Below are 21,710 nucleotides of genomic sequence, written 5' to 3'. Positions count from 1 at the left end.
GGCATAACAATTGCCTGTGGGAATCAAACAGCTTGTTGAAGATGGGGAGATGACCGTTTTTATTGGTTTGATGGAAAGGTACAAGGCAAAGGGCAAAGGATCAAGTTGGAACAATGATTTATAATTAGCCAGTTTTTAAAATAGGCTAACAGACTACGCAAGAACATGCAGCAAGTTCCTGTAGCTCACTATAAACAAAAACCCCCACCTTATTACATTTCAGGCATGATCGCCAATCCTTTCAGACCAATTCTTCACTCCAGAAGCCTATTTTTATTTTCCATATCAAACAAATTCAGAGTACTGATCTATATATAAGCCCGGAGGTTTCACTTTCACTGAAACAGGTGTTCAAGAATTTTTGGTTTTGCTAATATAATGCTATTCCCTTGTCATTTAATTCTGCAACTAGACTAACTTTTGATTCATATCTGACAATTTTAATGAGCATTTCAGGCTTCTGTTATGAGCAGGCAATGATGAGTAATCTGTATGATTAAGGAAGCCTATAAATTCTTGACTTATTGATGGTGCCACAAAGAATACTCAAAATAGCCTAAAAGTGATGAAACAGCTAATGTTACTCCAAAACTAGGCTAAATAAGTTAATTAGAAAACCTGTCACACGGGCTTTCAGAATTGTTACATAAAATGTTTTGTAAAGCCATTTCCAACTTTGACGTAATTTGAAAACACTGACCTGAAAAACCTAATGTAAGTTGCTATCCAACAGACTACTCTTTGCTTATGTGACAAATTCTGCTCAGCTCTGAGAGGATAAATGGTACAAAGGATACTGAGCTCTCATGTCTTATGAACAACCAGGAACTAAACTTGAACACCTGCAACAGTTATTAGATGGGAAATAAAATTGCTATATACTATGTTTCGCAACTTGTGCACCGTACTACTGAATCATATTAATAGAGGAAAGTTCAGACTGAAGCATCCTGAAATACTTTGGAGGTTACAAATAAAGGAATATAATAACTCAGAATTTCAGCTGAGTTTTTAGAAAACAATATTTAAATGGAAAGCACACAGAAATGCTGCCCACATTTGTTCATGGGAAATGAAGAATCTTACATCCACTTATGTTTCAGAGGTTTGGGATGAATAAAAGTACACACATAAGAATTTCACCATTGCTGTACCTTCAACCCTTTCTTCCAGTAAGTGTGTGCCACAAGTTCCCTTAAAGGCTAGAGCTGATTAGCATTTGTATTTTTATACAGACATCCCTTCAGAAGGATGGCATTAGAAACAGAACAGAACCCTTTACTACTGCATTGAAGCACTGAATCGGAGGTGAAAGCGCAACTTACTGAATCATTACTGGCCCTTTCCCTGGTATTCTGGGTTTTCTTGAAAAGTTCTCATCTAAGCAGTGACTAGATCATATTCAGAGATAGAAAGTCTGAAGAAGGAAGGAGGGGAAAGGGAGAGATGTATATGAGCAGCATCTGCATAAATTAATCCTGAAATTAATCATAGTTTGCTTCCAATTTCTGACACCAAACCAGTGTCTGCTCATTGTTTTCAACACATGAAAATACTATAAAGATGTATTATTACTGTTAGCTTAAGCTGATGTAAAACCATGCCCTCCCCTCAGCAGCATTTTCCCCACTTTCTCTTGCATTGCTTTTATTGCTCACAGAGCTTCCTAATGCAAAATATTTTTGTTCCAAGGGTCACCTTAATTTGGATCAGCAAATTGGTCCAATTTACTGTACAGCAGAGCAGCCAAGGTGGGCCAGAACTTGCAGGACTGAGGAGAAGGTGAGTGAAGGGACAAGCAGGAGTGCCTTTGCTGGCAGCAGTACAGCCAGACTGCCCTAAGCCAATGTTGAAACTTTGACTTGATACTACTTTGTACGTTGAAAACACTGAATGCTATGTAACCAAAGTTTAAGTAAGTGTACAGGATACTTAGTTCATTAGACATACTGAAGAAAAGCATAAAGTATCAGTATGTTTCTGAGAAATGGCATGTGCATGAGAAAGGAAAACAGAAAAGTATATAAACATTTTTCTCTAAAGAAAGAAAAAAGAAAACAATATTCTCATCAGGCAAGTATCAGGCAAGTCAGAGGGAAAGAGAATTCGTACATTAGATTAGATACCACATTATCTAAGATGACCATCATTTACATAGTATCAAAAGAAACATCAGACATTATTTCTTCTCCTGAAGAGAAGGTGAAGATCATCAGGGGTATCAAAATAGTAGTAGAAATACTGCATGTAAAAGTGTCTTAATAAAAAGGAATATAATGTAAAGGCCTAGAATTCAGCTTTGAGTCTGCTCTCTTTGAGTCACTGAACAAAACTGGCTTTCTCCCCTGCTGGGAATTCCCTAGAACAGGGAAAATCCCTGTGAGATTAGAGTAGGTGTAACTAGCCACTGTCTAGTACATACAATTTACTGGGCTTTCATGATGCTCAGAACTTAACAAATACAAAAGAGAGAACAGTTCTTGCCTCCAACTAGGAATATTAGTACAACATTGTGGTGAAAAAGTCTCAGACTTCTTTTGGATCTGGCTTGCCATTTTGGTTTAGCCTTGGTCTCTTTTGTCTAGCTTAATTTTTAAAGATTTGAACATGTGCTATGGGAAAGTATCCATAACATGGAGACAAAAAGACCACAATTCTTTTCAAAATCTGATGTACGTGAGTCATTTATGCTTTCTTCCCTTTTCATAATCCACTAAAACATCTTCTTGGAAGGCAGAAAACGTTCAGGTTTTATAAAGAGACTATCTCAGGAATTTAGTTAACTACAGTGTGGTTTAAATATGGGGCTATACAGTTCTAGGTTCTTAGTCTTATTTCAGATCTTTAATGACTGAAAAAATTATTAAGAGACAATTAGAAATCATAGAAAATCTTTTTTTTTCTTCCTCCTATGTCCCTTAAAGTGGCAAGTTTTCCTTTAAAAAATTTAACTTTTCAGACAATTCAAACAATTGGTTATCACTTGAATGTTTGATGGTCTGGGTTCTCTCTCTAGCCCACAGTAATGAACAGTGTAGAAACATTACCCAAACTGGTACCAGGCAAAATAATCGATACTTAAAGAGCAGTCCCTTTGCAGGACAGTGCTGAAGCACAGTGGCAGAGATAGATGTCAAAGCTTTACCCCATCATCCATTCAGAGTATTTTTTAAACCTGTTTGATTTTACACGATATACAGTTTGTCACCACAACACAAACAAGTGAATGATGAATTGGTGCAGAGCAGCAGGAATCTTTCCAATCAGTTTTGCCATCAGAGAAAATATGTATTTTATGAAATACATATATATATATTTTTCTTTTTTTTAAAGACAAACTGTTTTGTAGAACTTATTACTGAATGGGTAAACAGCTGAACTGAAACAACTGGTGAAAATCTCTAGCAAGCAAGAAAATTAAATTAATGGCTGCAACTACAGGTAGGAGGGCCACAAGAGTGGTATCTTCTTATACGTGCAATCACAACCTCAATTTAAAAAGACTGAAATTCATAACATGTCCACAGCTCTTCAATAACTTCAATGAACATTTCTGTGGACCCTTTGCGCAGAAGCAAATTTTACCATCTTAGATATTAAAAGATGAAACAAATAAGGTGGCATCCAGATCAATGTCTTGAAGCATTTATGGTAGCGCACTGTACTGCACTTCAGTGAAATGATGGTATCTGCATAAGATCAAAATTCCTAAATTACATTAGGAGTATGAAACCTTCCAACACTAAGAAATTATTTATTAGACTAATTGCCAAAAGTAAAAAGCTTTCTCATGGAACAACAAACCTGTAACTTCTCCTCACACTGCTAGCAGTTAAATTTTGGGAAAAGGTGGGCACAACATTGACGAATTCATAATCTGTGGAATGTTTAATTCTGAACTTGAAGCTCTAAAGAGATTAAAAAACCCCAAACAAATATGAATCTATCTTCAGATATCTAAGTCTCAGCAAACATTCCATCATTCTTACCAAACATCTGTTTTGTATTTAAGAAAGATTGTGGAAATTTTCAAAATTGCTACTCTCTAACTTTATTTGCCTCCCACGTTGTTCTTCACTGATGTCTCTCAATTGCATTATTTTTGGAATTGCAGTTACACAATTATTTTCAAGGCAATCTGATGGTGATGTTAGAATAGACTGTCTCTGAAACATGCTGTGCTTACCCAGGGCTGAAGAAGGCTGCCTGTCGTTCCTATGCCAAAGAGAACATTATATCATGATGAAGTACCAGGGCTAAAGGAGAAAAACCATCACAAAACAAAACAACCTTTGCTACCCAAGCAAAGAGTGATCTTTACATGCCCAAGGACAGATTAAGATAAACAAGACATATGTGAACATTAATCTTTTCTCTACCTCTAAAAGAAAGAATTTATCAGACAACAATGAACAAAGTGGAAATAATACGGTTGAGTGGATAGGCCACTGGGTCCTTGTTCTTGTCATCATAATCTTTTATACACTGGTAAATCAACGAAGTAATCTGTGCTTCTGCTTTACTATCATACAGAAAATAAAGCACCTACTGACCTCCCTACAAATCTTGTTGTCAGTCTTTTCCAGTCTTTTATTTTTATTTAAAAAATAAAAAAGGACCCCCCCCATTAAGTATCGGCATTTTGCATACAAGCATATTGTGCTTTGTAAACTACAATATTAAGAACAACATCATAGATGTGTTCTCACTATATAGGCATCACAACGAAGTACAGTGCAGTCCAAATATTAATAGTTTTCTTCAATGTGATGTTGCTCTAAAAGCTCATACTGTTGTGGTTCAACCCCAGCCAGCAACTAAGCACCACACAGCCGCTCACTCACTCCCCCCCCACCCAGTGGGATGGGGGAGAAAATCGGTAAAAAAAGTAAAACTTGTGGGTTGAGATAAGAACGGTTTAATAGAACAGAAAAGAAGAAACTAATAATGATAATGATAACACTAATAAAATGACAACAGCAATAATAAAAGGATTGGAATGTACAAATGATGCGCAGTGCAATTGCTCACCACCCGCTGATCGACACCCAGTTAGTCCCCGAGCCGCAATCCCCCGCCCCCCCTCCCTCCAGTTCCTATACTAGATGTGACGTCACATGTTATGGAATACCCTGTTGGCCACTTTGAGTCAGTTGCCCTGGCTCTGTCCTGTGCCAACTTCTTGTGCCCCTCCAGCTTTCTCGCTGGCTGGGCATGAGAAGCTGAAAAATCCTTGACTTTAGACTAAACACTACTTAGCAACAACTGAAAACATCAGTGTTATCAAAATTCTTCTCATACTGAAATCAAAACATAGCACTGTACCAGCGACTAGGAAGACAGTTAACTCTATCCCAGCTGAAACCAGGACACATACCCAGGACAATAATTTTGGCAAGTATGATATTTTTCATCAAGTTTGTAAGTACAGTGCTTCCTACAGAATCCATATGGGTCACAAATGAAAAGTATAACCAAAACAATACTTAGTTTACATATACTTACTCAATATATTGTAGATAATAAAGGTAATCAATATATTTAAACTTAATATGAGAATAGAATAGACAAGACTAGACTAGACTAGCTCAGTTGGAAGGGACCTACAACCACCATCCAGTCCAACTGCCTGACCACATCAGGGCTACATTCACGGTGCCTTCACTAGACAAGTTTTTACTTTGAAACTGTATTACCCTTGATTCACTTATTAAAAAAAAGCTTTATCTGAAGTTCAATCTAATTATAAAGGCATCTGCTAAAATCCTGGATTACAATAACTTTAAGGTTTGCGGGGCAAAGATGAGAATGTGTGTGTGTGGGGGAGGGGCTGGGATTTGCTGGACAAGGTTAACTCTCTCGTGGCATGTAGGAATTTCCTCTAGATAAGTACCTTTACCTTTTTCACCATTTAAGCTCTCTTGGGAAATTCAGATCTCTAAAAATCAGGAAGGCCTAATTCTGTATAACCCTGGCTTGTGATGCCTGCCGATGGACAGCTCCCGTGTCTCCATTAGTGCCCAGAATTTAATGAGTAACAGGGAATGAAAACTGAAGAAAATTCTGCTCATTTTTGCTGCCTCTATGTGGAGTACTATGAGGTCCACCAAAACCAACTGTTTTTTCCCAACAGGTCATTTTTTACTTTGTTCTTTCTGGGGAAAACAAAAAAGAAAAGGAAATTAATAATAAAAAAAAAGATTGAGCAATATTAATATAATTGAGGATATTCCCAATGAATAATAGGATCAGACAATTAGAAGAAGGAAGGTATATTCACTCTCATTACAGCTGAGAACATGGAAAATGCCTGTCTTTCCACACAAGTACTGAACTTGGATCTGTCTTTCCTATTCCTTCCCATCCTTTATTTTCAGCTCTGACCAACACGGTTTTTTTCTTGCTGCTGCTTATACTATCAAGGTTTATGCATTTTGTATAAACAGGGATCTGAGAGAGGATAGGAAGTATAGCAAGTGATGGATGGAATAAATTAGTGAAAGGGAATTATGATTCTTTGGAAGCAAAAGTTATTTTTTGAAAGATGAGAGGCAGGAAAAGAGCAATACAGAAAAGAAGTACACTGTAAGAACGTGATGTCGAAAGACAACAAGAAGAGCTGGAGGCAAAAAAGGGGAAATCATAGATGGCTCAGGGATGACATGCTATTGATCTAGTACAGGAAAAAAGGAGAAAAAATAGACTAAAGTCAGAAATGGAAAGAAGAAATAATAAAACCCAAAAGAGAGCACACAACTGATATACTCGGGAACATTACCAGCTTCTTATTTTATAATTAGTTGTCACAAAGATCAACGTGTTCTATAAAGCTGCACCTACTTAGGCAACATACTAGTGAAAAATAATTTTGTATTTTCTTCAGGCTCAAAGTATATGATACTAGGCTTGGAAGAAAGCAGGGATATCAGCATCAAATAACTTACTGCAACTTGATACAGAGGCTAACAACTGGAGCCATATAAAACAAGCAAAAAAACCCTTACTGGTAAAGTCCTATGGAAAGAACAGCTCAGACAGCTCCTAGAGGCAACATCATATATACGCTTGCCCAGAGTATTTTTACACAAATTTGTTACCATCGACTCTGTATGATTTTTACTGCAGCTTTTGATTTGTGCCAGCAGCTCTTTACTGTCAGGAGTACTAAAATTCACCCAAAGATAATTTATGTCTAGAAATGCATCTAGGAAAATGTTTATTTCCATTAACAGTACAGATAGCAAGTCATTCATTAACAACAGAACAGAACTATTAATCATATCATTCTGTGGCTCATAAAGGGTGAGAAAATACAATAGTCTCAGTGTTGGGTGTTAAAATATAGTGCCTAACAACTGTTCACTGTGACAAATATTTTCAAAGGAGTTCCTTTAGACAATTTCCCCTTTTGACTGTAGTGAATCTTGTCTGGAAAACACCTCCAGACTGAAAAGGCAAGATATGTTTTATTTTAAAGTCAAAAAGAATTTCCAATAATAGCAGGGACAATAACCAAAACAATAAAAAACTGTGGGAGTTACATAGTAAAAGAGTATTCATCGGAGCAAGAAATTATAGGTACATTCATAACACAACATAATATTCAGTCTGTATCACTGGGATACAGCAGAAGCCCAAGGACTACCCTAAGTACTGACAATTAAATGCCCAGTGTATCACTGTTTTGCATGCTATTTACTTGGAACTGCACAGATGTCTAAGAACCCTACAGAAAGCAAAAGGCAACAGTTGTGCTATCTATAAGGAGGGATGTTATAACGTGAAGCCATGGTCATATGCTATTGTGAATTGCTGAGATAAAACATCTTTCTGTAGCGGAAATGAACACAAACCCCTTACTCCTGATGTTGATATTGGACAATTGGTAAACAAGCTTTTATCCCAACAGCTTCTTCCCTGATCATAATGTTGTTATTTCCTGACCCTTCATTTTCTTCAAATAGAAGTGTCACTCTGGGTTTACCAGAGACAGATGAAGGCTCAGCAGGAATGCAAAATGATAGGGAAGCTGCACACTCGGGAGGTTGCTGTAACATCACCTGACTTTACGCTCAGTAAATATGGGTCAGGTCTATTATGGCATTAGTAATCTCAGTCTCCAAAAACTACATACAATAATTCTGACTGTTCCATTCCAGCCTAGTTCCATTCCATTTCCATGAATGTCAATGGGAAAAGCAATTTCTTTCTACTGTAGTTACTAACATGGTAATAATTTCAGGGAGAACCTTTTCACATCCTAGACTTTCTGTGAAACTGGACACATGCAAGTCTTGTATGTAATTAGGGCACACCATTTTGAGATTTTTTTCTAATGTTCTGACCCACATTATTTAAACAGATATTTTATGAGAGTTCATTTCTGTTATGTGGGAAAACAGACAGGCTGAAATGTGCACAGGTGTAGTGTATTTCTGTAATTAAAACTACATTACCAAAAAATGGCTACAAATATTGTCTTGTGTTGCAATACCTAGACTGACGATGTTCTTTCTCTGTAAACTTTTATCTAATCTCTTTTCCCTTTCTCTTCACTCTTATTTAGAAAACTCTTCTTCCTTGGCTTAAAAATTCTTAAGTATTTGAAGGGATGAAATAAATTATGTTGTGAATCCACCATTTTCTTCTTGGAGCATTAGCAAACGTTTTAACACTGGACACTACATTTTAAATGAATGAATTTTCTTTTGCTGTCACAGTGTTGAAACTGGCCTCTGCTGTCACCAACCCAGGAGAAAGCATGTACATACTTAGGAAGGTTCAACAAAGAGATTCAGCTACTGGTAGCTGGCAAATAGGGCACCCATTAAAAAGATGAAAAGACTGATAACCAGGTTGTTTTACTTTTGTGGGTAGTGTATAATAGCTTACTGACCTCTAAAGGGGAAAAATGCCAGTCTAATGAGCCTAGAAAATTGTGATACTTTAAGTCAGGCATTTAAGTACCTCTGAATAACAAAACAATGAGTACCATGGTGTTTCAGACAAGTGTTCTTTGCCAGGCGAGAGAACACAAGATGGAGTAGCTGATTTTCTCTCCCATTAGGAAATATACCCCCAAAAACTTATCACCTGCTAGGATCACAATGTTTCTGGATTCATTTACTCCATTACCCAAGTGAACTCTCCAGAGAATTAAGCAATAGTTTCCCTGCCTCACATGGACTAAACCTAAAAGCTTGGTAAACACTAGTTTTATCTCACAAACCATAATTTTTAATTGCTAACACACATAGGAAAGGCATAATCCTCCACTGATGATATCATAGTCTACTGCCATGGAAATGACTGCAATATCATAAACACAGGTTTAAGGTGACCTCACTTTTGTATGAAAGAGGGAAATTTCACTGGAATGTGAATGACATTGGGAAGAAAGACACAGAGATACTATACAGTGAAAAACTCCCTTACTATCAGTTAAAATATGGAAGATGAAGACAACAGCTAGACATGCAGCTGAACAGAAAAGGGGTTCTCCTGTCCAAACACTGTATTACTGCCTATGAGTCTTTGAACAGAGACAGCCCTCTGAACTCCTGTCTGGGTTCCACTCTGTAAGTTCACTACACCAGACACGAGTGAAATCCCTGCCCTGACAGGCTTACAGTTTAACCACAAGAACATGAACAAAGTATAGCTATAAGAATATAGTGTAGGATCACAGAAAACATTGTAGCTGGAATGCTTCCTAGAATGAGTAAGTACTTCAGAAGTGGGAGGAAGAGAACTGTACAGCCTCTTGAAGCACACAAAATAACATGAAGTCAGATGCAAATGCAGAAGTACCATCTCAGTGCAGCAAGTGCTAAGTATTTTGGCATCGGCTCAGGAAAATACATATATTTAACCTTCAGCTCTGAAGTACTCTGAGAGGCGTCAAACAACTCAAGGACTGGAAGTTGAAATTTGTGTGTAAGCTTTGTGTTGCTGTGAGCTGGGAATGTTGAGTACTGTGCAGGACCCCAAATTGAGATGAGACAAGAAGCTTGAGCCACGAACTGGGAGTGGAGAAATGTAGAAGGCGATAATGATCTCACTTAAGTAGAACCTTTCATCTTGAAGGATCGCAAAGCAATTTACAAACTTAAACAGACCAGACACTGCAGCTGGTAAGAACAGAAGCAGACAGCTGGGAACTCATTCATGGGAAGGAGGAGGTAACAGAGGACTTACTGGGTGCCGTATCTTCCAAAATGCTGGTGCTGGGAGAAGACAGCAGGCTAAACCAGAGCTTTTGCCTGAACCTTGCCATGCAGCCATGGTAGAAAAGTGCAAAAAGCAAACAGGCAACCAGAGCTGGCAGAAAGAGAAGCAGAAAAACAGGGGGCCGCTGGATAGCTGTCACTGTTAGGATAGTAGTTTCCCTGCTTTTTATCTCAAACTCAACTCCATAGACTCTTCACACTTTCTGCAGTAAAACCTTACATCTTTCCTATTATTTTTGCCCTTTTTAAGACCTTCCTCCAACTTCTCTTTACCTTTTTCCTATCTTTTTACAAAGCAAACTGCCCCTCTTCACCTCCTTCAACTCCGAAATGTTTTCCAAATGCATAGTAGGACAAGTAGTGCTACTTCTTGGTTACTGGAAAGCCAAAGAAATTACTTCAGCTATGGCATTCATGTAGTACAGGCCTGACTGTAGTACCACAAGGGCTATTCTTTAGGTCAAAAGCACTACTGAATACATACTACTAAAACTGAACTAGATAAAGAAGTCTAAAAAACAAGAGTCATATTAGTTATTGCTGAAATGGAATTGCTTCTGGAAGGAAAGACAGCGCCTAATTACAGTACAGTAGCTTAGGACACAAAATGAAGACACCAAGTGAAAGGGCAGGGAGGTTTCAATGAAATAGAATCCAGAAAGCAGCACTTTTGTTGTACTTAAGTTAAAAGACATTGTGTGACCAGTTTCACATTTGTATTTCCTAAGACTTTTAAAACGTCCACATTTCCATTTGGGAAGGGCAAAAAAAAGTTTTCATGGGTAAGAGCCAAAGACAAGTGTTGAGCAGGTGTTCTAGCACCACCAGCCCTTCTCAGAGAGGACCCACAGCATCCTCTGTTGCACAAACAAGTTTCTTTCAGAAAGTGCCAGCTGGGATCAATGATGCACTGTCTCTCGCTTGGGATTCATAACCTCCGTTGCAAATGCAGCTCTTGTAATGGGTTAAAAAAAGTCATTGGTGGCCTTGCCCTAGTTATTTTGTGTTAATTTAAGAAACACCCAACCAGACATTTTCCCTCCTTTTCCCCCCTTCACTATTTTGTCATTTTTTGTTAGAGGAACTTTGTTGAAAGCTTTTCAGGTCTGGAGTATAACACCAAATACTTTTAACACACTAAAACATCAAACTGTGTCTCACCCTAAAATAAACGGATCACTCAGATTTTGCGGGAGGATGACAGTTTAATGACAGTTTACAGCAGTGAAAAGCTTCTCCTGACATGAATGAGCTTGGATCAGGCCCCACATCAGATGAGCAGTGTCTGGGTCACTACAGATAGTCAAAAGCTGTATATGAACAGAACACAATTTTCTTACTGAATTCCATTACTGAGGATTTCATTAACTGGATTTTTATCCAGTTTTTCTTTTTGGGCCTCCAAGACACAGCTTGCTTTCTGCCAGGCGAGAGAAGGCAAAGGGGTGTTTCTCTAAACCACATCTAGGTCCTCTAAAATCAGGGTAGAGCAACAAAACACTGAGCCTGCGCATCTTGCATTTACTATACACCCAAACTTTTCTAGGTCAAAGAAGACAAGGGAATAGTATAGGCTCTGAAATCAAGCCCAGATTTTTCACTATTACATAAACTAAACAATTCACAGATGACACATTTTCTCATGCCTTGATGCCTTTCTCTGGATCCAAAAGATTAATTTCCTCAACTGGACTAAGCTTGTATTCCTTCACAGTTGTGCTTTCCCATGCTGCTGGCAATGGCAGATTGACTAGAATGAGGAGTGGCTGCTGCAGGGGAAGCATTACAGATAAAAACAAAAACATAAATGAAATGGATTTGAAGGATTCTAGAACACTTTGCTGCTAGGAGAAGCTGAAGAGCAGAAAAAAACATTAAAGCAAGAAAAAACATTAAAACTTGGTGACTGTGCATGCATGAGAAATGGTGGAAATACACACGTGAAAGACCTGGAAACAAAGCAAAGAAAAAATGAAGTCATATGTGAGACTTTCTCTGCTCGCTCAAAAGAAACGTAAGAAAATTACTTTCCCTATTCCCACAAAAAAAGCCTGAAATTATTGTCCCAAATATTGCACTTTAACAAAGAAAGTACAGACATAGCTTTGGATCATGGACATTTCCAATGAGCCAATGAACCATTTACTTCAGCACTTCAGCGCACAATTACCACCACTAGAGACTCAAGAGGAAGATGCAGAATGTCACTAATGGAGATAGATGCCTTTGCCATTTTGCACAAGCAGAGATTGTGCTCTGTTAGCAAAGATGATTCGATGCGTCCATCAGGCTACTCTGAGATGTTTATTTCGGATGTGCATTTGTCACCACTGTCCACTCCAGTCTAGCAACATATACTTTGTAGCTCAATGCTTTCTCTGCCGTGTCTTTCTTCTCTTGCTGAATGCTTTCAATCAATCAGTTTAGTATTTGTAATAATTATTAACGACGGTTGTTAAAACAAGGGACTGGAAGCAGAACTTTTAGTTCTACTGCCTACAGGGAATGAAGCAACCTGAAGGAAGAAAACAGGTCCACAGAAAACCAAGACTTCAAATTTTGAACATCCTAACAAACAGTTTTCCAGTATTTGGACTGTGGTCTCATTCTCTTGAGTTAAAGTGAAAAACTGTTGCTGCTGTGACTATCCAAAGACTGTTTTCCATCTTACATTTTGTTCTTTGCTTCTGCTGTTTTCAGTTGCCATGCCAAAGTTTCTCCTGTTTATTCTAATTGTTTTAGTGTGTCTGACTCTCATTGGTTTATATGTTTAGTCTTGTCCTGATTTAATATGAATTAAAATGCCAATGCCACGACCAGTCTGCAAATATGAGTCAGAACAGAAACTATTTAAATAATACTATGGATGGTTCCCATCTGGTTTGATATCTAGATCATATAGAATAATGCTGGTTTTGTTTTCTACTACTATTGCCTGCTATTGCCAATGAAATGTTGATTGTGACTATGACCACAAATATGTTTTGTTACTGGTCCAATTAAGCCAAAAGAGTGTGGTTTACTGCATGTATGTACGTGAGGTTGTTTTGATTATACTAAATTCACTTCAGAAAACCGACATTCTGCCACTGCAGTGCTACAGGACAATGAGAAAAGAATTTCCAATGAGAACAAGTGTTTTAAAAGCAAACCACTGGGCCCCTTCCCTTTAGAAGAATTTTAAGGCACACTACCCTTTCTTCTGAATTTGATTATTTCCCCAAATTACATCTGAATACTGTCTTCAACAGAAGGTCCCCATCCTTTTCCATCTCAGTCATTATGTAAGACATAGCAAATTTCAAACTGTACATCTCCATTTCACACAGAAGTTACGCTTCTTTAAATCATTAATTTACTGTATTGAGTAAAAACATTATGTGCTAACTTTTTTTTAGTGGTGAATCTGGCTACCGTATATCTAATAGTAGCTTGAAGCTTATCTTTCTGATTTTTGGTACCTTGCCTCTACGGACCTGGGAATGTTTACCATTTAATGTCTGCCACTGATCTTCTAGCTTTCCAGACGTATTTTAAAGGGCCAACATAGTATTTTATCAGTTTGAGTTATAACATAGCATTGTCTAGCTCTGGCTGAGTCTCAATCAATATGATTATCTTCTAGGAAAGATAGGCTTTAGTGTTGAGTGGTGAATATGCCTATCAAACACAATGTGTCCAAAAATGCGTCTGACCTCCTTTGTGTGACTCTCACTCCTAATTTAGTTTATTCAGTCTACTCCAAATGGGTGACAGACAGGCATTTAACATGATCACTGCTGTCCATGCCTTTTACAAACTGAAACATCAGTATAAATGACAGACAAACTCACAGAAACCTGATGCTCTTTCATCCCAGCTGAAATGAACCCTAGCTTTAAACCTAGAATATACAGCCCCCTCTACATGCCGGATATAAAGACAGTCAAGAGATATCCTCCTGGCATCAATCCTAATCCTAACTTGGCAGTTTTTACCACATTTAATAAAGCTTGCTTATCGTTCCTTATTTCATAGCTTTGCTCTCCACCTAGGCACATCCCAGCCTACAGTTTAGTACTTTACAGTAATTTTACTAGGATTTTTGTAACACAGGATATATATTTAAACTATGTCCACATGGGTACTACATGGAGATTTCAGTCAGATTAAGCTGTTGCCAGCTAAATTTAAACAGACTCTTTTTCTTATTAAGTGCCTGAAGTCCTGTGCTAGTAACAGAAACAATGAGGCTGTCCCTTCTTTTTCAGTTGAAGCAAATTAGCTTATCACTAATAAAAAGCCCTTCACTTCTCCTTAAAGTAGAGGCTAGTAATGATGAGTCAGATGATACATTCTTGTGATAGCATTTGTACAATTTAAGAAACCCTCTCAGTTAAATTAAAAGTGAAATGGCTTTTCTTCAACAATTCACTTAATCTCAGTGTAACAGCATCTATGGCTACAACCCATGGTTTAATCTCTGGTTACAGTATGGCCAGTTAATATGGCTTCAGATAAATGACTGTATTTCTATCATATCAAATGCAAACAAAAAAATTGGAGTTTTCTTTTTTTGTTTGCTTGTTTAAGTGTCAAGAAAAAGCCCAAAGCTGTGGCTGTCAGCAGTGCTTAAACTGGTAGATGATTTTTGGATTATTTTTTTCCCCATGTTTTAGAAAGTCAGGAAAAGGAACGTCTTCAGGTTAGAGCACCATGTTTTATATTTCAATGTAACATCGTAAGCATCTGATAGCTCATTCACACATAATGTCAAGATCAGTTCTACAAGATCTTACTCTGACTTACAAGAAAACTATTCTTGGAAAGCTGCCAGTGTGTTCTGCAGATTACATAAAGCATTAAATCTTTCTGACACAGGTTCTAGGATTATTTAAGGGTTTTCATCATTTCTACAACATGTGCCTATGCCTAAACTGTACTTACTCCTCAGCATATTCTTCTAATCATGTATGCTACACTTTCTTGACCCACAGGCTTTGATATAATTCTCTGCTGATTGAGGAATTGGTTTTTTTACTGCAGAATTCCCAGCAGGACAAGCTGATGCAGTCCAGATACATATACTTTTAAATCCTATTTTAACCAAGACTGCATATATAGTTTAAAAACAGATGTGTTCAAAATAGTGCAAATCAAAGACTGATTTGCAAGTTTACTGGGGCTGACAAGGTCAGCCAGTTTAGGTTAGTATTTGCATCGTTGCCAACTCTCGCAATTTTGCTTGAATTCTTCTGATATTTAGTATTCACTATAAAACCCAGGCTGCTGGAACCAAGAGTTTTCATGAACTTCTGTAGTTTAATTTTTAGAAGAAGTTTCCAAACCTTACCAATGTATTAAAAAGAAAAAAAAAAAGGGCAATGAGACCCGAGTACCTAGTTCTAAAAGCAAAATGAATAAAAAGGAATCAAGACATTCCTTTAAAAAAAGGATTTAATAACTTAAAAACCAGCTTTGGGGTTCAGAGGTGCTAAATTTTTGAGGGTTTCCTATTTCCACTTCTTGACCTATTTGGATATGAAGGAAGGCCTTCTCTCTGTTCTTTCAAAGTGTCACATAAAATGTTGTCTGCAAGTAGTCAACTTAGAACCTACTTTTTTCATGGAGCTAACTTCATTTTCTTTGCAATATTAAGCTTGCTTTCTTGCTTTTCTAGTGGAGACAAGTGCTTTGAACTGAAAACATGTTACAGTTGACCAGCTTTATTCACCTTCATGAAATCGTTTCAGACTCCTCTGCTGATAAAGAGTATCAGAGTTCACGATTTCCCATGTGGGTTACTATGAAATGCTGCTTTTCTAGCAAGGCTAATGCCGAGCCACCTAGCACAGATGAAAACACAAACCCAAGCCTCTCTTCTCCCTAAAGTTAAAGACAGCTGATCAAAGCTCCAGCAGACAACACGTTCAAACTTCTCCCCGCTCCCACAGTCTTCTTTCAAAGTATTATTTGCAGGGCTGACATCACCCGGGCCCAGCCGCCCCCACGGGCGGCTCTGCTCCTTCCCCCTGCCCCTGCCGCAGCCAACTCCTCGCCTCGGTTCCCTCCGCCCAGGGCCGAGAGCTCCTCGCCGCCGCACCCGGAGCCGACCCCGCTTCTCCTCTCCAGGCCTGGAGAGAGACCTGACACCCGCTTTCCCTGGCCCAGGAGTCGGGGTGCATCCCGGCCCAGCCTGCCCTTGGGAGGCGCAGGCAGCCTCCGCTCCGGGCACCGAGACGCCCCGCGCTCCCTCGACCTCGGGGCCCCTCCGTCCGGCGAGGGCAGGAAGTCGGCTCCGCGCCGGGGCCTACCGGCCTGCGGGAACCCCCCGGGTACTAACCTGACCAGATCGGTCATACAGGATCCCACAACCACAACCTCAGCGGCCATGGCGCCAGGGCACGGGGCAGCCCCAGGCCCCGCAGCCTAGCCAAGGCGCTGCCCAGGCCTTGGACCCTGGACCCGGCCTTCGCGGCGGCTTCCCCTGTTGCCACGGGCGACGGGCGGGGGAGGAGGCGGCGGCGGCGGCTGGCCCGCAGGGGCCTTCGGCCGGGAGGGGTGCCCCTGGCGAACGCCTGCTGGCAGGGCCGCCCCCCCCTCTCGCCCCTCTCCCCCGCCCTCTCCCCCGCCCCGCTTCGGCCGCGACGGAACCGCAGCCCCACGCCTGCGCGGCGAGACGGCCCGCCAGGCACTGCGGCGGCCGCCAATATGGAGGCCAGCGAAGACCCCTCCGGCCCGAGGAACGGCGGCGGCGGGGGGGCGGAGGCGCGCACGCCGCGTGGCGGGGCGGGAGCGGGGGCGCGCACGCCGGGCGCGGGTGGACGGGACGTGCGCGTGGCCGCGGCCGTTGCTAAGCGGCTGTGTTCCGGCCGCCGTAGGTATGGCGGGGCCTGGGCCGGGCACGGGCGGGAGGGAGTCAGTGCCCCTGCCGGCCCCGGGGGAGCGGCACGGCGGGCGGGCTGGCTGGCTGGCTGGCTGGCTGGCTTCTGCCCCGGCTCCGGCCCCCGCCTCCGCCTCCTCCACCAGCCCCGGGGCGCTCGGGGCGAGCGGGGACCCGGCGCCGGAGGCTGCAGGCCCGGCCCGGCTCGGCAGAGCTGGCCGGGAGGCGGCATGGGGGCCGGTGCGGCCCAGGGCGACGACTGGCCTAAGCACCGCCCGGCGGTGGCCCGGCCCGCTCCCGGGCGCCGCCGCCGGGGCGGGGCGGGGCGGCGCGGCACGCAGCGCCTGGGGTGGCGGGGCCCGCCGCCTTCGCACGAGGCGGCCGCTGCTCGTAGTGTCGGCACGTGGCCTGGGGAGCCTCGCCGAGGCGGGGGGCGGCGGGGGAGGGAGCGGGACTGGGCAGGGGTCAGTCCGGTGTGCATTCTGCCGTGCCGAGGCTGAGGGAACTTGGGGGTTTATTCGGAGCTCCGCAGATCCACGTCCCAGGTCGTGTTGTGGGCTGGCGGGGATGCGTTCCGGCGTGGTGGCAGGGAGGTGGTCGTGGGGTCCCGTCGTTTCCCCACGCCCAGACACCTGTGACCGCCACCCTCAAAGTGAAAATCACAAAACCAGACTGCCGACAGCCAAGCCCAGAGGGTTAGACATGTCCCTCATGCTTCAAGGCCTCCATCGCAGTATTTGCCTCTGCCTTCTTGCAGCTTCACTTAACACCCATAATGTTATTACTGGTGGTGGAGGAACAGAGTATCTTGCGTCCGGACGTTCTCTGGTGCCCAAAGCAGTGTCTGGGCTTTTATGGTTGCTGTGAAGCGTATGTTATGTTTGCCTGAAGTTGTAATGACAGGCAGCTGAATCTAAAAGGATTCAACTATTAGTTTGTTTACTTCTTTCAAATGTTTTGTTTTGGAAGGGAAACAGTCTAGTGAATTTTGGTTTTGTTAATTCCCTTGAGTTTGTGTTGCTTCCGGTATTGCGGGAAAATTAAGCTGGGGAAAAATATGTATATGACAACTGAAACTTATGAAAATGTTACTTATTGTGTTATAGTTTGTAAAGACCTTTGTTTACAAAATAAATCAGTGAGTTTAATTGATAGTCACCCTTTAAGTATTGTGTATGTGGCTTGTTATGTAGAAGATATTGTGGATCTTAAAGAAATGATGCAGTAAAACCAGGAAAAGTGGCTAGCAGTGATTTACATCTTGTTTTGACAATATCTACATATTTTATTAACAAAAAGGTAAGGGTTCTCATCTTGCAGTTCATTTTGGAAGGTACATCTATTCAACTTTGATCACCAAGTGTATCTCTTGTGAGACATCTCTTATGTCTCGCAATTCTACCCTCACAACACTTACAGTCCCCTTAAAATGTGCCATTATCAGAACCAACTCTGAGATCTTTGTGTATACCCTTAAGATTACTAGAAGGATAGCTTGTTTTTCAGCATGTTTTTCATGGTTTACAAAGTTCTTACCTTCATCAGTCCAGCTGCCCCTCTGCTTGAAATTACTTTTCCCTACAGTAGAGCTGGCATGACTGAAATATGTGCCCTGTTTTAGCCACTCTTGTGCAAAGTACCAGTTTAGTTTAAACTCACTTTTATTAGCGGTTCAATCTAAGCCATTGGACTCTGCGTTGAAATAGGTCAAGTATGGGCTTGTGTTCTTTCAGTGCCTCTGGGGAAGAATAAAGGTGAGTAGGCAGTAATTTTTGGTAGAAAAGTAACAGAGGAGGTAGCATCTTAAATTGCTGCAGGTGTTTGCTAAGCAAACTGAAGTTATTGCCCATTGTCAATTACGGCAAATCATGTATGTGAAGAGAACATGTTGTATGTTAGGACATGGGTATTTAGTCTTCAGCTTCCTTGCTGTCATAAAATATAAGAACCAGTGTATTAAAGATAAGTACTATTTTTTAGGAAGTCTTTATTATTTTTTTTTTGTTTGCCTTAAAGTGCCTGGCCTTTGCTTTATTCAGATACATTCCGAATAGCTAGGATAAATACTCTTTCTTGACCATTGCTTCATACTACTTCAGGGTGAATGACTTTCATGAGAACAAAATGTATAACTTCAATGTTGCTACCATACAGGGAATTAATCAGCTTGTAGCATATCTATTAGTTACAACTAATGCTTGGGAAGTGAGTGTTAGAAACAACAGAAAATTGCAACTACTGCCATGAGTTGTTCACACCCTCTTTGTAGAACACATAAATACAGCAGTCCACATGTGGCATTTTGTAAGGAAGTAAGCAAGTTTAAGTATGAGCTCTTCTGCCCCACTTGTCAGATGCATGTTTATGTTACCTTAAGTAATTTATGGCTTTGTTTTCTAAAACTGTCAGCTTCAGTTAATTTTCAGATGAAACTCTGTGCCTAAAAATATGATCAAATATGTTAAGTTAGCATTTTAATAGGTTACTTACCTTTCTTTTCTTCCACTTCTCCTACCAGAGTCTGTTGTCCACTCTAGCCTTTTTGTGGTGCAATGAGTTAAAATGTGTGCATGATCAGTTTCTGCATTTCAGCTAAAAAGCAGCAGGTTCTTAAAGTGTGTTAACTTAGTGGCCTAACTGATTTAGCATAGGGTCACCCAATTGCAAGCACTTCTGAAAAAGCTTAAAACGTGTATACATCAGCTTCCTGATTTTTTTTGTGAATGAAGGTACCTTTCAAAGAGTATGGTGATACCATTGAAAGAAAAGCAGTGTTAGCCTTTAAAAGGCATTGTGAAATGCTGTAAATAGCTACCTAATGAAGTAATGTAAAAGTAATGCTGATAATGGTTACACTAGCGGTATTAGAAATTACAAAAGAGAATATGGAGCAATAATCAAACCTTCGGTCCCATTGCAATCAGTAAGGTAAGTCCCATTGATTTCAGTGGAAGCAGAACAAATGTGTCTTGTCAATTATACACTCCTAACGGAAATGCTCACAAGAAGGGCTAGGCTGTGAAGTGTCAGAATGGCCCTCAATTTTACTTCCCTTTCTTGTAGGGATAGGATCTTAACTAAAGGAGCCTAGGATATAAGTCTGTTTTTATGTTGACATTGAATAAATGGGCTTCATTGAATGTTGCAGAGGTAGGAGACAAAAAATTACCTGTATTTATTTTTTCTTTATAAACCCGTGCACACTTCATTTACTCTACATTCCTGATCCTTTGCGTGCTTAGCTTTTTTCTTTTGATGTTTGCAGAGTGCATGTGAATTTACATCAAACAAGTAGGATATTTTTTTATTTTATTTTCCCCCCTTACCATCCCTGTGCAGCTCAAGACCAAAGGAAAGAGGAACGTACTAAAATGTCACCTGAAGTTGCCTTGAACAGAATTTCTCCAGCGCTCTCGCCCTTCATTTCCAGTGTGGTCAGAAATGGAAAAGTAGGACTGGATGCTACTAATTGTTTACGGATTACAGACTTGAAATCTGGGTAAGTGAGTTCCTAATCCAAAAAGATTACCCAACCCCTCACAGTTAAGATGTCTTTTCAGGACAGAATTTTACTAGGTTCATGCGTATTTAAGCATTTCCAATATCTCTGAAGCTGACATACTGGCTACATTATTTTTTGTCTTACTACTATTTTGTAGTCTGGGAGACTTAATTTGTCATATTGTTGGCAATAAGAATCTTGTTAAAACACTTTCATTGCTGCCACTTGATAGTGTTGGTTTTCAGCAGTGAGATACTTATAAACACTTTTTCCTGTTGTTTATCACTTGCTTACTCAATCTTTTCTGTAAATTAAAAACTTGAAGATAAATTTGTGTGACCTTGCCTGTAGTCATGAATATGCTAAGTAAGAAAAAAATTAACTTTATCTGACCCTCCTCAGGATCAGTACATCAAGTGGCTGTAGGGCCAAGTGTTTGAAATAGGCCAAGCTACTCCTTTTATTTTAAATTCCAGAAGGGTTCATGATGGTTTTCAGATAGTAATAAAGTTTGGGATCCACATGTACAAAGGGACTTTGGTGCGTAACCTCTGTGAATAATACATGGGGGAAGTGAAATGCTTAAAGTAGAGTTTACTTTAGTCATTCTGCAGAGAAGGAAGACTCCCAAGGGGGCTGATAAAAGAATACTTTAAGATGAGACACATCAGAAATTGCTTTATTCTTTTAGAGCTGGGCATCTAATGGCATCCCCGATTCAGGTATTTATTTGATACTGGAGTCCAGAGCCTGAAATTACTTTAGCTTAAGGTGTCTAAATCACCACTTTTGTACAAACTGCTGCTTTGTGTATCATTGTGAATGATAGCATAACCTGGTAGATCTTGAGAACCACCACAAATCACTGTTGTTTAAAATTTAGTTCTGCTGAAAACTTTGTTTAGTATGCTTCTGTAGGCTGCTTTATTGTGGTTTCATGGAGAGTTTGGGAGGTCCTTTTCTGGTAGTTACAATGCCTTTTCAGGAAGGTGGTGTGAATTCTAGGGTTAGTTTGAAAGGAACCATTCCCTCCCTATAAGGTGCTGTGACAGAGTACAGATTTACTTGGAGGTATAAGAAGCTATAACTTTGTTAGTGTTGTTTGGCTTGGCATTTA

At 40.5% G+C, this 21,710-nt stretch overlaps 2 protein-coding genes across 7 annotated transcripts in view; one reads left to right on the top strand and one right to left on the bottom strand.

The window, feature by feature from the left end:
* The window catches only part of RBKS (ribokinase), a 70,411-nt gene extending 53,587 nt beyond the window's left edge, over window positions 1–16,824 (bottom strand). For 4 of the 5 annotated variants that reach the window (XM_030035413.2, XM_030035414.2, XM_030035417.2 and 1 more), the window contains exon 1: window positions 16,552–16,824. In XM_030035413.2, the coding sequence (XP_029891273.1) occupies window positions 16,552–16,601 (50 nt within the window). In that variant the 5' untranslated portion in view covers window positions 16,602–16,824. Of the gene's footprint in view, window positions 1–1,325; window positions 1,418–16,551 lie in introns of all 5 variants that reach the window. The other variant, XM_030035415.2, reaches the window with a different exon arrangement.
* BABAM2 (BRISC and BRCA1 A complex member 2) overlaps window positions 16,729–21,710 on the top strand; it is a 184,097-nt gene continuing 179,115 nt past the window's right edge. Inside the window, exons 1-2 of one of the 2 annotated variants that reach the window (XM_030035410.2) lie at window positions 16,729–17,089; window positions 20,431–20,590. In XM_030035410.2, coding sequence (XP_029891270.1) covers window positions 20,463–20,590 — 128 coding nt within the window. In that variant the 5' untranslated portion in view covers window positions 16,729–17,089; window positions 20,431–20,462. Of the gene's footprint in view, window positions 17,090–19,954; window positions 20,242–20,430; window positions 20,591–21,710 lie in introns of those variants that run through there. The other variant, XM_030035409.2, reaches the window with a different exon arrangement.

The sequence above is a fragment of the Aquila chrysaetos genome, chromosome 13, assembly GCF_900496995.4.
Source record: "Aquila chrysaetos chrysaetos chromosome 13, bAquChr1.4, whole genome shotgun sequence".
NCBI lineage: Eukaryota > Metazoa > Chordata > Aves > Accipitriformes > Accipitridae > Aquila > Aquila chrysaetos.
Note: the sequence above shows the minus strand (reverse complement) of the source record. Positions and strands in the feature narration are given on the sequence as shown.